Source organism: Telopea speciosissima, chromosome 7 (assembly GCF_018873765.1).
Source record: "Telopea speciosissima isolate NSW1024214 ecotype Mountain lineage chromosome 7, Tspe_v1, whole genome shotgun sequence".
Taxonomy (NCBI): Eukaryota; Viridiplantae; Streptophyta; class Magnoliopsida; order Proteales; family Proteaceae; genus Telopea; species Telopea speciosissima.
In genome coordinates, this window is record NC_057922.1 from 7,653,623 (window position 1) to 7,670,317 (window position 16,695).

At 39.4% G+C, this 16,695-nt stretch overlaps 1 protein-coding gene across 3 annotated transcripts in view; it reads right to left on the minus strand.

The window, feature by feature from the left end:
* LOC122668140 (uncharacterized protein At5g08430-like) overlaps window positions 1-16,695 on the minus strand; it is a 33,886-nt gene that overhangs the window by 3,944 nt on the left and 13,247 nt on the right. Inside the window, exons 7-11 of one of the 3 annotated variants that reach the window (XM_043864725.1) lie at window positions 11,944-12,003; window positions 6,968-7,018; window positions 5,181-5,251; window positions 4,007-4,263; window positions 3,860-3,907 (exon numbers count right to left, since the gene is read on the minus strand). In XM_043864725.1, coding sequence (XP_043720660.1) covers window positions 3,860-3,907; window positions 4,007-4,263; window positions 5,181-5,251; window positions 6,968-7,018; window positions 11,944-12,003 — 487 coding nt within the window. Of the gene's footprint in view, window positions 1-3,859; window positions 3,908-4,006; window positions 4,264-5,179; window positions 5,252-6,967; window positions 7,019-11,943; window positions 12,004-16,695 lie in introns of all 3 variants that reach the window. The other 2 variants (XM_043864723.1, XM_043864724.1) reach the window with 2 other exon arrangements.

Sequence of the window (16,695 nt, forward strand, 5' to 3'; positions counted from 1 at the left end):
GAAGTTTAATTTCAGTTTTAGATTATAATTAAGAGTCTTTTATTTCCTTCTTTAAATACTAGTTTGTAATTACGCAAGATTCAGGTTGGAATGAATTGATTTGTTTGGTTGCTTGTGGTTTTGATTGCTCGTGTGAGCCCTCATCATCGTCTTCTCTCTTGTTATCTTCTCCTCTCCTTCTCTCGTTCTTTATTTCCCTCATATATCATATGCTTTCCAATTTCTGTTTTGGCCATTAACGATCAGCACAGAGAATTTGTTGAAACTCATTCAACACAAATCCAATTGGCTCGAGATTTTGGGGCTTGAATCACCTCCCAAGGGCGATTGAAATTCAGGAACCCAGTCTGCTGAGAGATCTTAACCCATCTCAGAACTAACCTGAACTTCTACCACCAGATCTGAGCTATAGGAACAGCAGATCTTCTTGATTGATGTTCTGAGGTGTTCATCGGTCTGAATTGAGAGACCATCGAGATTCTGACCTTCGCCGTTTCAGACCATTCCAAGGCCCGAGTAGTGAGTACTTTCACTTAGAATCGAAGCAACCTCCACTGGTTCTTAGTAAGTTTGAAGGTTGAAGATGACTCTTCAATCGTGAGTTAAGTTTTAACCCTTTTCTTTTCTTGACTTTCCCATTATACCCATAGTTCAAAACCTTGCCAAGATCTTGAAAATCTCGGAGATCTTGACCTGGTTGAGACGAAACTACATATGAAATATCAAACCTTCATTGTTTCAATCGAGTTTTCCGAGATTTCGGTTGAGTTTTCCAAGATTTCGATCGAGTTTTCCAATATCTCGACTAGGAAGTCTATGACATATGTATGGTTCACTGTACTTGGGTTGGGTGTACATGTAATATGCATTGTTCACTGTACTTTGTAGTTTCTACTTCAAGTCTTTAACTCTTTCTTAAATAATTATTCAATATTATGTATCTTCATCCATTATTGCATAATTTACTTGTTTTAGTTGCCAATTATGTCTCATAGCACTCAAACAATATGTAGAATAGGCAATATTCCGTAAGGGTTTGACGTTTACTGCCAACCAAGGGTCAAATCCAAAACACCAAATTGGGTTCTTGCTTTTACAATTTGCCGATTTAAATATGTTTATTAAGCCTACAACAAGCTTCCCCTAAAGTTTCGGAGCCAACTATGGTCATTTGCCCACTAAAACATCAAACCGAAACCTCAAAGAATGCACTGTCTCATTATCTTTAATTACCTTTAGTTCTGAATCTATCTCCATACAAAAATATAATTTCCACTTGTATCCTTCCCTATTTAACTACCAAGTCATACCAAATCACCCCTTGAAAATTCTATTTTATTACGAGATTGCCATTAGATCTTATATTTGAGTTATTTATTGATTGGGTGGGCTTATTAGCGATCCAAACAGAGTTTCGAGCATAGTTCTAAAACTTGCCGAGATCTCAACCTAGTCGAGATGAGATCTTGTATGATCTCTATTCTATATGATTTCAGTAAACTCGATCGAAATTTCGGTACAATTTGTACCGTCTCACCAAAATGGTTCAAAACCCATTATAAATAGGCAGGGTCTCGACCCTTAGTTCGAAATTTCGAACAAAACTCGCCAATTTTGTGGATTTGGACCTAGAAAAGGGGGGAAAAAGCTTGGATCTTGATTTTTTTGCCACATCATCACTCAATACTACTGGGGATTGCCACATCACTATGAAGAGATCGATTACATGAAATATGTAGATGAGACCATTTAAAGGGCAGCTGTGGAGGACTACTCTCTTTTCTTCTCGAACACTATGATGTGACATTCATATGTCATGTAGATAGAGGACAATGCACGTCGACTCAATCGGACCATAAGTGGACTTGATCCAGCACGTCATAATTCATATCAGTAGGCAGTCACATACTCATAGTATTGTATTGTTGGGACGTGGAAGACTAAGGTGTCTATGACTTATGTATTGTTCACTGTACTTGGGTTGGGTGTCTATATAATATGCATTGTTCACTATGCTTTATAGTAGAAACTTTAAGTCTTTAACTATTTCTTTAATAATTATTCAATATTATGTCTTCATTCATTATTGCATAATTACTTGATTTACTTGCCAATTATGTCTCATAGCACTCAAACAATATGTAGAATAGGCAATATTACATAAGGGTTCGATGTTTACTACCAACCAAGGATGGAAATCCAAAACACCAAATTAGGTGCCTTTTTTACAATTTGAAGATTTAAATAAGTTTATTAAGCCTAAAACAAGCTTCCCTTAAAAATTTTGGAGCCAACTATGGCCATTTGCCCACTGAAACACCCCCCCAAAAAAAAAGTCTCGCCGAGATTTCAGTCGTCTAGACCTGGTCGAGACAAGTTTTTGAACCTAGGCTTCTAGACCCCAGATCCGCATTACTTGGTGAACATATCACCCAACTGATCTGCAGAAGAAACAAAAGCAGTATCAATCAACTTCTTCATTACTACGTTCCTCACAAAAGATTCAAATCTGAACTTGAAACACCCAGATTTTGGGTGATTTAAAATTAAACCAAATGCATGAGGCATATTGCCTCCAAATTGGAAGCAAAGAACTTTCTAAAGGGGTGGAATAAACTTTAGGAAACCAACTGAATCTGACGGTCAGATTCAGATTAATTTCAGAAATCAAATCTGAAAAAAATTGACCCAAAAACAGTGAACCGCCATCAATATGGGTGATTTATTTCTTCAATCGATGAGATGCTCTGATTAGTCTCAACGAGGGTATCAAGTGTGCATACCTGAGGGGCCAATAAAACCCTAAAACTTCAACAAATGTTGATGGCCAGATTGAAAATACCAGGGGAATCGATTCAGTCAACAAAAAAAAAATGAAGCCAGGTACCACCAGAATAGAAATTCAATTAACGTGATGTAGATTGATAAATAAATCCATGACAGATCTTTTTCAGGGAATATGCTTTATGTAGATAGCCAAAGAGAACACTAGTTTTTCATTGATAGAAACTAGTTCCTCATTGTAGAAAATTGCAGCAAAAGGTGGCTGCACACCACAGGACAGAAAGAAAACTAACTAGAATCTCTCAAAACAGTAGCGATGGAGATTGCAAGCACTGATTAATGGTGATCTGATACCATGAAAAAGTATCAACGGAAAGAAACCAAAACTCACAAAGAAGAGAAGAGAAGAGAGAGAGAGAGAGCGGAAGAAGGAAGGAAGGAAGAAGAGAAGGGACTGCTGCTAGAAGGAAGAGCAGTCCATACCATAGGCAGCCCCCCCCCCCACACATCACGTTATTATAGAATACCTAAGTACAATGCTGCAGTATACAAACATAACTCAACAACTAGGAAGGACAAAGTAAGGAATGATTATATTAGAGCTGATTTGCGAGTTGCTCTGATACATGATAAGCTATGAGAAAGTCATTTGAGGGCATAGCCATGTTCAATGGAGGCCTTTGGATGCTCCAGTACAGAGGAGTGATTTGATTCAGATTGAAGGAACTAAAAGATCCAGGGGTAGACCTAAAATGATCCTAGGAGAAGTGGTGAGGAAATACATGCACAGGTTAGGCCTTGTATCAAGTATGACCTGGACTAGAGCTGATTGGAGGGCAAGGATCTATATAACTCACCCCATTTAGCTAGGATAAGGCTGGGCTGTTGTATAGAAGCATCTTTCTCATGCAGAGGGTTTTGCTTCTAAGTTTACATTGTCTTTTAAATCTCTAAATTAAAATTTCAGCGAGGAGCTTTGCTATAATGCAGTTCTTTTTTATAAGAAAAGTCAACTAAATTATTGCATAATAAAAAAAAAATGGCACAAAAGCAATGCAGGTTAACTTTACACTACCTCCAGCTCCACCTTTTCGAGATTTCCAATCATACAAAGCTCCATCTCCTGCTATAACCATAAACACAACAATTCCACAAGTTCCAAAGTCAAAGCTCTGGAATGAGAAAATAGGAAGAAAATAATAGAATTTTGAGCTAAACTAACCTGCAGTATCAGTTTTTGCAACCATCTGAGTTGATACAGTTATATTACCAGCTAAATTCTCAGAAGAACTTCCCAAAGCCCCCACAATTATCGATCTTGGTGATTCATCTTTTGCTTCTTTCGTAACTAATGGACAATCCTGGGGAGTAGCTTCAGGCTCAACTTCTTCTGCAATTATTGTTGGAATCTCTTGTAACAGCCGAAACCGTTCTGTCGGTGTTTGAAGTAGCTGCTTTCTTTCTAGGTATTCGGCGAGCTTAAATCCCAAATAAGTCAAGAACAAACGCTTAGTTCTCAAGGGAAATATAACTCAGATTATCCTACAATTGACAGTGGTACCCAGCCATTCCATGCTGGCAAACAATACAACTACTGGTAAACTCACTCAAAACACGACCTCATCTTTTGAACAGAAGGCAATATACATTGTGCCCAAGCAAGGCGCACATCAAGAGCTAAATCCTAGGATATTACTTTGTAATACTTCCCATTTACCAAAGAGTCTAAGTTAACAGACTTAGGCTAATCTACTTCAAGTCAGGTCCAGCTAGGAAACACATCATGTGTATCCTAGTCACCAGCATAAGTTGAAAACCAAATGCATGAAATGCTGGTCCTATAAGAACCCAGGACCTGTATGCTGCAATGACACAGACATGTTAGTGTTTGGAGAAGTGTACAAGGTATCCAATACGACAACCATATTTGTCACGGCGTCTAGGCAACTTAGGCATTGGAGGGGGGAAAATCAAGGTAACACTAACAAGGCGACATTCAGCAAAGGGCACCAATGGCGCTAGGATGCCTACTATGACAACTACCCTAAAAACTCAGCAGACTGACAGATCTGTTTATGGATACAATAATTCCAGCTCCTTCTCCCTCTCTCTCTCTCTCTCTCTCTCAACATGCATTCGAAATGCCAAAAAATGGAAAATAGGCAAGTTCATATAACACGACCCATAATCTCAATTAAAGTTGTCCCATACAGAAGCTCGTGACATCTCACCATCAGACAAATTAATCATCTCAAATCCATTTCTCTCTGAGTATTGTAACTCATCAGAATCCCTGGTTTTTTAGAGAAGTATAAAAATAAAGAGAACAAAGCAAGTTCCTCAGCATCTATATCATACTGTTCTATATAAAACTTGCATATATTAAGAAAGGATATTCTCTGCGCCACCCCTTCTCATTTGCCCGTTCAATGAGGTTTTGTAACGACAAAATCTCTCTGTCAACCCACTGCAATGAATTGGTTTCTGAAGTCATTCATAAGCAAGGACAGGAATAACAATCGAAAACGAAAAAAGATTTCAAAGCTAAATTTAAAATACTATAAACCTGTAGCAGGAAAGAGAAGAAATACCAACTGTAACATAGGTGAGGTTCCAATTACTCAGCAGCATAAAGCAACTGGAACACATGATACCCCTATACATGTATTGTTGTTTTCTTATGGATGGTAGCCGTCATTTCTATTCCTTCAACAACTAGTCCATGTGGTACCCAGATGATGTTCAAACTTCAAAGCAGCTAGCCCAATGTAATTGAAACATATAATTTATCAAACAAAAAAGTGCAATTGGAACATATAGCACCTGTATATACATAGTGTTGTTACTGCTACCACTATTACCTACAATGATAAGGCACTTCACAGAACACATGAAAGGTTTAGAGTTGGACGAAAGAGTTAGGTGTTTAGGGTTTAGTGGTTTTTTCCTTCTTTGCTTTCCTCACTTTTTTTTTGGTGAGTAAATAACAATTTTATTGATAGCAAATCATAACAACATGGTGGCATATAGAGCTACCTAGAGGTACATAGTGATAAAAATAAGATAACCCTCGTCAAATAACCACCAAACAAACCCCAAATCCAATTTGTGGATTATCAAAAATAACTCACAAGGGAATAGAATTCCCAAAACAGATTCAGAGTCATACAAGTTACAAACCCTTGCTTAGCCAACTCATCAGCAGCCTCATTTGTACTTCAAAGCTGCCAGCACTGAAACCACGACCCCCTCAACTTTTTTCTTCAAGACAATTCTAAAATAAGTTCACAGGTATTTCTAATAGCAGACAAGTAGTTCACATTCCTATTGTTTTATCCAAGGTTCAAAATCTCGCGAAATTTCGGCGATATTTTGCCAAATTTCGTATATCTCGAGCTGTCCGAGATACGATACCAATCCGAAATGGAAAAATACCATATTTCGACGATATCTCGTGAGATATCGACGAAATATCGTGGACTCACGATATATTGCGAGATATTGAAAAAGTCACTAAAAGTGTCACGTGCAATATTTCAAATATTTCGGAAATCTCGGTAATTTCGGTAATCTCGTTTCGAAAATTTCGGAAATCTCGGTATTTTTGGCATTTTACACCCACAGAAAAATACCATATTTCGACGAAATTTCGATATCTCAGAAATTTCGGTCAGACAGAAACACCGAAACGAAACGAGATTTAGTACCATTACTACTTTTATCTTTAGCTAGGATATCAAAAAGAACTCACAAGGGAATAGCATTCCCAAAACAGATTCAGAGTCTTACAACCCCTTGCTCAGCCAACTCATCAGCAACCCCATTTGTACTTCTAAGCTGCCAGAACTGAAACCACGACCCCCTCAACTTGCTTCTTCAAGACAGTTTTAAAATAAGTTCATGGGGATTTCTAATGATAGACAAATAGTTCACATGCCTATTGTTTTATCTTCAGCTAGGATATGTGAAAGTCTTCATCTTATACAGCTCTACTTAATAAAACTAAATTGTGCTACCAGTTAATTGCCACCACCAATCACAGAGAGAAAGAGAGAGAGAGAATTAGTTCATCAAATAATATATTTAATCTGAATTTGTTGCAAAATAACAACTAGGAAATAAGAAGGAACCAGAACATGAAAAGCAATCATTTATTTGCAGTTAATATTTCAAGAGTACATACATGAATTGTTATATCCTCATGCAGAATTCTGGCCTTCAGCTCAAGCTCCACCTGTCAAGAGAGCTTAAATTATTTATGTCTCAATCTACACAAATAATATTTGCTACCCACACACAAAATAACAAAAATAAAATTAAAATCAATATGCATCAGTTAAAAGCACCAGAACATTTCGATTGAAGAGGAAGCATGAAGTGGTAATATTCCAAATTTAATTGTGTCACTTTAAAAAAGCATAATTTTGACTGCTTCCTCGTACCAAGAACTAAAACAAAATAGTTAAAATTAGACCCCATTATTAGCATCAAGGTTTGAATTTTAGTTTCGACCTTGGTTTGGACTCGGGTTAAAAGCAGAATAGAAACTCTGCATGTTTCGTTTGGCCATTTCGGTAGCCGAAGGCTATAATTGGCCCAAAACTTCAAGGAAACCCTAACTAAGCATTGCCAAACATATTGGAAATCTTTAGATTGTAAGGCTATTGATTGAATATTTTATGTTTGAGACTTAAATTTGATGATTTATTTTGAATGATTTCATTTGATTTTAGCGATTGTTTGATCAGTGCTCGTGAGGGCTGAACCCCTACCTGTATCCGGTTTGGTTCATGACACACAGTCCTGGAGGTCGAAGGATATAGGAGAGAAAATTTCAGCAACCTAGGCCTGGCGTCAAAATAAGAACCAGGTTTGAGTAGAATCTTCCATACCAGATATCAGGATTATGCTGGAATTTTTGGGACTAGATTTCTCAGCTACAGAACCTCTGAAAACCAGGTATGTTCAATTTGATTTCCCACCTCTTAAAATCTTCTCTTTCTCTCTCTTCTTTTTTGAAACTGGAAGAACCCTAGAAGGGAAACTGGTTCATATCACAACGGGGAAAAATGGAAGATGAGAGGGAAAGGAAGATGGGGTGTTGTTGCAGCAATCAGGGGGGGGGGGGGGCAGGGTTGCTGTGGGATTCGAAAGAGAGGAGTTTCTGCGGGATGCTGCAGGGGATTGCGGTGATGGTAGGAAGAGAGGTTACTAGGGGTAACATACTTTGAAGAAGGAGAGAGAAATTGATGGAGAACTTTGGCTCTGATAAGTGATACCAAATTGGTGGAAGGCCAGTGAGAGAAAGGGAGAAATCTGAGATGGGATCTCAGAGTTGCAAGGGGAAGAGGGAATCACACACTCACAGAGCAACCCAAGCAACTTTCAAATTTTCAAATCAGTGTTTCCATAGTTGGATTACAATGTATTAATAAGCAAAAATTAAAAGACTCCTACCTAGAATGTAAGACTGAAACGGACTTGCAATCCAACTCTAAAACTAAAATAGAGTTCAAAATTCCTTCCAATGCGAACAAAAGACAAAGATTAACTAAACTACTACGAACCCCTATTGGACCAAAAACCCAGGTTGGACCAGTTCCGTCTAGGTTTGGGTTTCCAAACTCAGTCATGCTAGTCTAACAAGTTTTTTTTTTTTTTGGATGAATAAATAATCCAATTACCAAAGGGAGAAAGAAAAAAGGGGACGGGGGGCGGGGGGAGGATAAAAGCAAAAGCCAACACTAAGCCCTACCAAAAAGCAGGGACAAGACAAAGGGCCAAAGCCCAACCCAAAAAAAGCGCAAAAAGAAAACACGCCAGACAATCCAAAGAACTAAGCCCGGCTCGAAGAAGGCCAACTTACCCAGGTCAATAGGCTCCCCACTTAGAGAGAAATTTCTAAAATCCAAATTGAAAGGCGAATTCAACTTCTGGTTGGGCAGGGAGTAAGAAAGGTAGGGACGCTTCTTAAGGTAAGGAGGGGAATTGGGGTTACGGCGACGGAAAACGTAAAGAGGCAGGGAGGCAGAAGGATCGGGAAGCCGGGTAGAGTTAAGGGTTGAGAGAGAAGAGGGATCTAGCCCATTAGAACCAGATGGGTCAGCCAAAGAGGAATAGGAGGTGGGCTGGGCCGGAGGAAAAGGATAAAGGAGAGGGAACTGGCCTCTTAGAACCAGATGGGTCAGCCAAAGAGGGACAGGAGTTGGGCTGGGCTACAGAGGGAATGGATACAGGGGGAATCACAACATTGGAAGGGGGAATCGAGGAGAGAGAAGGCCTAGGGGATATAAATCCCTTAGTCTTCGATTTGAGAAAGGAGGTGATACCGAGGTGTAAGGGGAGAGACTTTGGGGAGGATTACAGAGGAACGATAGGCTCCAAGTGGTCAGCAGGCTCAGCAGGCTCGTCAGGCACAACAGGCATAGGGTCAGTGGAGACTGGCACAGGAAGAAGACAGGACTTATGGTTTAGTAGGGAAGAGGCTAGCTCATCAGGGGAGGGGAAAGCTTCTTCATCGCAGAGGGAGGCAGCCTAGAAGAGAGAGAAGCGGTTTGAACCTGTAGTGGCAGGGGGGGACCATTTTCTCAGAGGGAATAGGACGATGGGGAGAGATCGAAGCCAGGAGATTCTTCCGGGGAGTTCTCCAATGGCGAATTCTTCTCCAGCCACGACTAGGGTTGCAATGCTCAGAAGCTGCCGGAAGAGAAGCAGAGACTTCGATTGGAGGTCTTCTCAGCTCCATGGCAGGGTTGGGTCCTTCAATAAGTACAAGTGCTTATCGAAGTACAAGTTTTAAAAGTAGCCAAGCTTAGAACACCCCCACAAAACCCTTCCTTCAACTCTATGTTAGTATCACATAGAGTTTCGATAAAGCTCGAAACCTTTGGAAAAGAAGGGTGTACGTATAAGTTTGAATCTTACAAAAAATTTCTTCATATGCATCAAATCGTCGTTGTAGATGCGTTGTAGTAATCCAAACACTGTGTTCCACCAAGAAACTGGGTTTTAGGAATCAGTATCGGCTACAGGATCGGTCTCCGCTGATGTCTAGATTGGACATATTTACCCTTGGTTTCCATTTAAAAAACAGGGTTTTCAACCTTTTCACCCTTGGTCCGTATCGATCCACCAATATGGAACCGCTTTTGGATTGGGATCATGGATCGTCGATACCAATATGGTTCAGGCGATTCCGCCAATCTGATACCGATTCCTAAAACCATGCCAAGAAATGCAGCTGATTTGGCCAAAATACCAAATCTGGGATTTATATTTTTTAGATTTCCCCTATAAGAGGCGAAACCACTTGAAACAGGGTCGAAACTGAAATTTCAATCGAAACAGTGCTTATATATGTACTGTTTTGTACCAAAACCGAGTTGAAACCGAAAATTTGGCTGAAATGCCGAAAATTCGGTTGGAGCCATGCATTCCTACAGTCACACCGTCGAAACCGAAATATTTTGCAAATCTCGGTGGTTTCGACTGAGATTTCAAACTACGATTAGCATGCTCGACCATATAACCAAGTTCAGATTAGGCAATAGCCGCAATATACTCAATCAAAGTGAGTCCTAGCCATTTTAAAAAGTTTCCAAGTCACGCTACAAATATGGGAGATAGTGAATGACCTTTACAAACTCATATCTTAACTCTATTCTATCTATTACAGGTTCCTATCTTAATAATGGCTACTAGTGCTGCTGTTATTATTCTAAGCAAGACAGAAGAAATTTATTAAGAAGTGAAGAATAATTTAAAAAATTGTGGATGCAATAAAAGAAACAAACAAAAAAATTGCAAATGACACACTCAAGACTCAAAAGACCAAATAAAAAGCAGCAGAAACCTTTTCTCTCTGGAGACTGCTTCCTGCATAATCACTAGTTCACTACCCACAGAAATTCTGCACAAAGTTCTCCATTCCATGATACTCAAAAACCATATCCCACAATAATTTCAGTCACAACCACACCCAGTGCAGAAAACTGAATCACATAGAATTGGTTTTTGACAAAGGAGGACAGAAATATGGGTATGAACAAAGACAGCACTAGGATAATTTGAAAGATTAAGGATTTTAAGATTGCACAAAGTCTTAAGAGAGTCCTTCAGAGAAATCATAATTTGTTTTTTGGAAGAAGGTAATTCAAAAGAGAGATCATAATGTTGTTCACAACCATTGTAGTTTCAGATATTTACAAAACTGACCAGAAAAGAGGGTGTTCTTTAGCAATGTTATTAGGATAATTTCCTTTCTTCTTTTTAAGGACGGGATGAAATGACAAGCACTTGGAGAATTTCAGGCTGGGACCAGTAAGATTCAGAGGCTTTACTAAACAACTTAGGCACTGTTTGATAACGTTCTGCTGTTTCTGTGCTGAGAAACAGTAGAAACAGCATTTTCCGTTTCTGTGTTGAGAAACAGTTTTGGGGGTGTATAAAAGCGTTTGGTAAACCTGTTCCGGAAACGTTTCCATAAGCTACAAACCCTATTTCGAAGATGAAGCGGAGAGATTAGGGATTTCATTTCAAAACCCCAAATCTAGATAAAAAGAAGAAGAAGAAAGCAATAGTAAAACTAACACTAGATGGTGATGACGAGTTGCAGGCGGTAGGAGCCATCGAGCGATGGAGCTTGAGGTTGGAAGAGAGTCGATATGGTGTTGGAGCTTGAGGTTGGAGGAGAGTCGATGGCACTGGAGCTTTTTATCGGGAACGACTATCCCTCCCCCCCCCCCCTCATTTTATCGGGCACAAGTTTCCTTCAAATTGTTTCAAAAAACAGAAAAACAAGTCATACTTGTTTCGTCAAACCCGTTCTCTAGCCCATAAATTTTAATTTATGTTTCAAGGAACAATAGAAACGAAACGTGTTTATCAAACACTTTTTGGGATGTTTTTCCGTTTCTTAGAACAGAAAAACGGAAAAACACGTTTCTTGGAGTGTTATCAAATGGACACTTATCTATCAATACCACTCCACAACAATATACTTCCTTTCCTTAGAAAAAAGTGCTTCACAACAACACAAATAACATCTGTTATTAGTCAAAATTCCAAGGCATTATACAAACATAATTCAATCGAATACAAAAACATCTCTAAGAATATTGAAGAAAACAAAATAAATTGATCCAGATCATGATAACTTACAATAGTAGGCTTTTTTATCAGACCATCTTTCACTCTCTGACGTAAATCATCGCATTCTTCCTGCAACCAAAAAACATAATTAATATGGTAAGCCTTTGCAGGTATTAACAACGCATGCATGAGTGGAAATAAGCAAAGTGCCTAGAATACTAATCCAGTAAATGGTCAAGCCAATTTCGAGGCTTTGTTAACACTTCAACCCTTGAGTCAGGGTCAGGTTGAAGCAAGTATCAAATGCAGACATAAAAAAACAACTAGGATCCCTAAATTTGGTACTGTTTGATGTTTAGATTATCAAATATTCATTATTTTCAACAATCTTGCCTCTTTGTACAGAATGAAATTATATCGAACTAGTGAGGAAGTCGGGAGATGATCGGTCAAACAAAACGAAACAGATAACTTAGTATATAAAGGAAATATCATAGTAGGACCACCCTGTCGATTGACTATTGAAGCTGTTTGATGCCTACTGTGACACCTTGTTTCTAATACACACAAGAGGTTCGGCTGAAGTTATAACCAGACCTGTCCCTTGCCCTGTAAAAGCCTTGCGATTGTACTAGCATTTGGAGTATGGTTAATCTTTTTTGTGAGTTGAAGTTTAGTAGCTTCTAGCCTTCAGATGCAAACAAGATTTGAATGAGTTGTTCTCTGTACAAGAGCAGTCAATCGACCAGAAGTTGGTTCTGATCAGGTCTGCTACTTGGGTGTTATCACATATCGTAGATTTAGAAACTAAAGGTTGCTAATTTTGTCCTGTTGATCAACAATATTCAGGTACTGATATTGATGCAATCTGAAAATCCAGATTAAGGATCTCAGATGCAAGTAGATTAAGGATCTCAGATGCAAGTAGGCCCAATAATCAAATCTGAGATAAAGGAAGCAACTGCATTGTCAAGGGAAGAAATAAGATTGATAGAAGGGGAGGGAAGAGGGGCGAGACCGATCTTCTTGGTAGAAAGAAGAAAAAAGAAAGAAGAAGAGAGGAAATCAGATTTGGGACACCAATCCCGTATGCACTGCTCAACAGCACTAAAACTCTTTAAAAAAAATTCATATTCTTTATTCAAATCATCTCTAGTTGATGGGGGATGTATTGCATATATATACGACAACAAACTCAGCTTTATACCAACTTAATGGGATCGGCTAAATGGATCCAAACACAACAAAGGAAAACTGAATTCTAGCGTAAGAGGGATGCAAAATGAAAGATGAAATGGAAAATGAGGAAAGAAAAGAGAAATGGAAAGTGGAAAATGACAACTGAAAGATGCAATATGAAAGATGAAAGATCGTAAGAGGAAAGAAGCCCAACCCAGCACGACAGGAGAATCTCAGCTAAATGGGGTCTGCTACCTGGATCCTTGCCTTTCAATAGGTCCTATCCGAAGTCATACTTGGTACAAGACCTAACCTATGCATGTTCTTCCTCACCACTTCTCCTATGGTCATTTTAGGCCTGCCCCTAGCTCTTTTAGCTCCTTCAATCGGGATCATATCACTCCTCCTTACTGGGGCGTCCCTAGGCCTCCGTTGAATATGACCATACCACCTTATACGATTCGCTCGGAGCTTGTTACTGATCGGGGCGACTCCCACATCCGCTCTAATACGTTCATTCCGTACTTTATCATTCCTTGTTTTTCCACACATCCATCTTAATATCCTCACCTCTGCTACACAAAGCTTATCAATATGAACTTCTTAACTGCCCAGTATTCTGCCCCATACATCATAGTCAATCGTACAATAGTTCTATAGAACTTTCCTTTAAGCTTTAAAAGAATACGTCGGTCACACAGCACTCCAGACACACCTCTCCATCTCATCCATCCCACTTTAATCCTCTGTGAAACATCATCCTCTATGCCACCTTTTTTTACTTATGATTGACCACATATATCTAAAATAGACACTTTGTGGTATCTCTCTATCCTCTATTCACACCATATCAGTATCCATCACAGTGTGGCTAAAATTACACATCATATACTCCATCTTTGTTCTACTAATCTTAAAGCCTCTTGTTTCTAAGGTTGACCCCCAAAGCTCTAACTTAGAGTTAATCCCTTCTTTTGTCTCAACCACCAAAATGATATCATATAGACCTTTTAAAATTCTTAATTTAACTCATAAAAGGACTCCTAATCACTCTAATACACTCAATACAGTAAATAAACTCAAAACAGAATTCTCTCTAGCTATCAATATCTTATTCAAACTCAAACACTCAATTTAACTACTAATCCCGTGTACTAACATTATCCCCACTTTATAGGCTTATAAATTAGGCCCATTACATCAATAAACCCAAAAATAAGAAGCCTAAGGTCTATAGAACCCAAACATGGGCCAAAATAAAGTTGTATAAGGCCCAACTGACCCAATTGGACAATCTTAACTGCATCAGATGTATCCTCTTCTGCCCATCAGTTCATGGTGAGTTTTTGAAGTTATTAACCACCATTACTTATCTTTCTTCAATTGGAATATTAAAGAGCTCTCGCCTGTGGATTTGATATGCACTGATGGTTCCTAAATCTGAGCCTAAGTTTCTATTGTTGTGCATTGCAGATCCGAAACACTTAACCATTGGAACGAACAGATTTTTGCATAGTGATGATTCTGTCCATGTTCAGGTGCTATTTTGTCTTGGGGATTGAAGAGATATTTATGTCTCTAATTGTAAGTGTAGTTTCCATTGTCCTCTGTCTGAAGGACATACGTGGACCAATGTATAATTTCGGAGAAGAAACGAGTGTAGTCATCCACAATTGCCATGTAAATGGAGTAATCAACATATTGAAGGTAACCTATCCTAGGATATTGGTGACCAATCTGTGATTGTGAAGAAGAACCATGACTACCCACTGATCCAGTATGATGTGATGTTGGTGCTGGAAGCATGTATGGCTGGTGAGTTGGGTAGCTAGGGTATGAAAAGATGTCGTCCACAAAAGATGATCCAGTACGTCCTTGGGGCTGGTACTGGGATTGGGAGTCGTAGTCCCTAACAAACTGCCCATATCCATATCCATATCCACCTTGAGGTTGTGATGCACTATAATCCGATGACGATGGAGTGGTATGTGCGTCAAAAGATGGGGCACGCCAATGCCCACTCGATCCTCCCTCCCTATCACCCATACTCAATCCGCCAACAGAGCTAGATAACTCATCAATATACATATAATCAACAGCCTGTGTCTACCGACCCCTACGCTTCCTGGTGTATGATAAGGGGGTACATGAGGGTGCGGGTGTGGGTGCGGCCTCACGTGCACCGTGGTCCATATCTTGTGTGGTATGATCAAATTGTGTTTCTCCGGTGAATCGAACTGGCTCTATAGGCGCCGTCTACTGGTCTACCACATAACACTCTCGCATTCCATCAAATGCTTCACCACCACCACTACCACCATCATCATCATCATCATTGCCATCATCATTACCATCACCATCACTTCCATCAGTTCTAGTCTGTGTCTGAGTTTGATTCCTACCAGTACCACCTGAGGACCTAGACCAGTCATCATCCTCATCAGCATTGCCACCTATGGTCTAGAATGGTATGGGTGATGCTTCCCGTGAGTGTATCTGACCCTCGTTAGCCATAACATCAGCACCCATCTCAGAAGCTATCACGGGGTCTGGCCTACCTCCCTCCTAATCCAACACCGGCTCACCTCTATCCCTCACCCAATCCATAATAGGGTCTTCATCATCTGAGTCAACCTGAAAGATGTCGGCGAGGTCAATGGTGCCCCTTTGTCCCTCATGTTCTATGCGTATGTGTTGTAGTTTCAGCCTCAAGTTGTAGTGCATATACACCATGTCAAATAGACATTCGGAACCCAATCTGTTGTGCCTCTTGGAGTGGATGAGCGAAAACGTACTCTAGTTCCTCTCACAGCCAGATGCAGAACATGTTTGGGCAAGGACCTTGATTGCTATTCTCCTTAAATTCTCAGCTGATTCCCCATACAACACCCACCATTCAGTTACATTACAAGTTTACAACAAAAAAAAACGTGTCAAAATTTTCACAATTTTTAACTTTCAATACATATGTAATTTAAAAGAATAAAATATTGAATTGAGTACCAGCATCACCGCATGCTCTGCCTTGTACTGCAGCATCGGTTCCAAAACTCCCCAATGCATCCCTAAAAATCTTCATCTATACCCAAGTGGAAAATTAGTAATGACTTATTAACTAATTACTACTTACTAATTATATTCCAAATGAATTATAAGACTCACCTCATTGTTGCATATAGAATGTAGTCTACCATCTGGCTCCAACATTTTTACTACTTGTTTCACAGCATCAATAAGTTGAGTATCCAACCCAAGCCTAATATTATATTGATACTTGGGGTTCAAGTAGTATGCTGAAAATTGACATATAGAAATGAGATATTGTAATTAGTAATATTATTAAGAAACTAAGATATGAATTACTTACATAAACAAAATTACTCACCAGCCTTATGCAGTGGATGCATAAGTTGATTCTCCCAACGAGCATTGATAATATCCAAGAAGTGCTTGCTACTACGAGAAGCCACACTGTAGACATTATCTTTCATCAAGTCTATGGCAGTATATAGGACTGGCATGGTGGGGCCCTTGAGAGCGAAGTCCACTATATGTAGAACTTTAACTACTGGCTCCAAAACTTTCAACACTTTGCCTAGCTTCGTCTAGAATTCCTCAGAGGACATGGTTGCCTATGCTTCC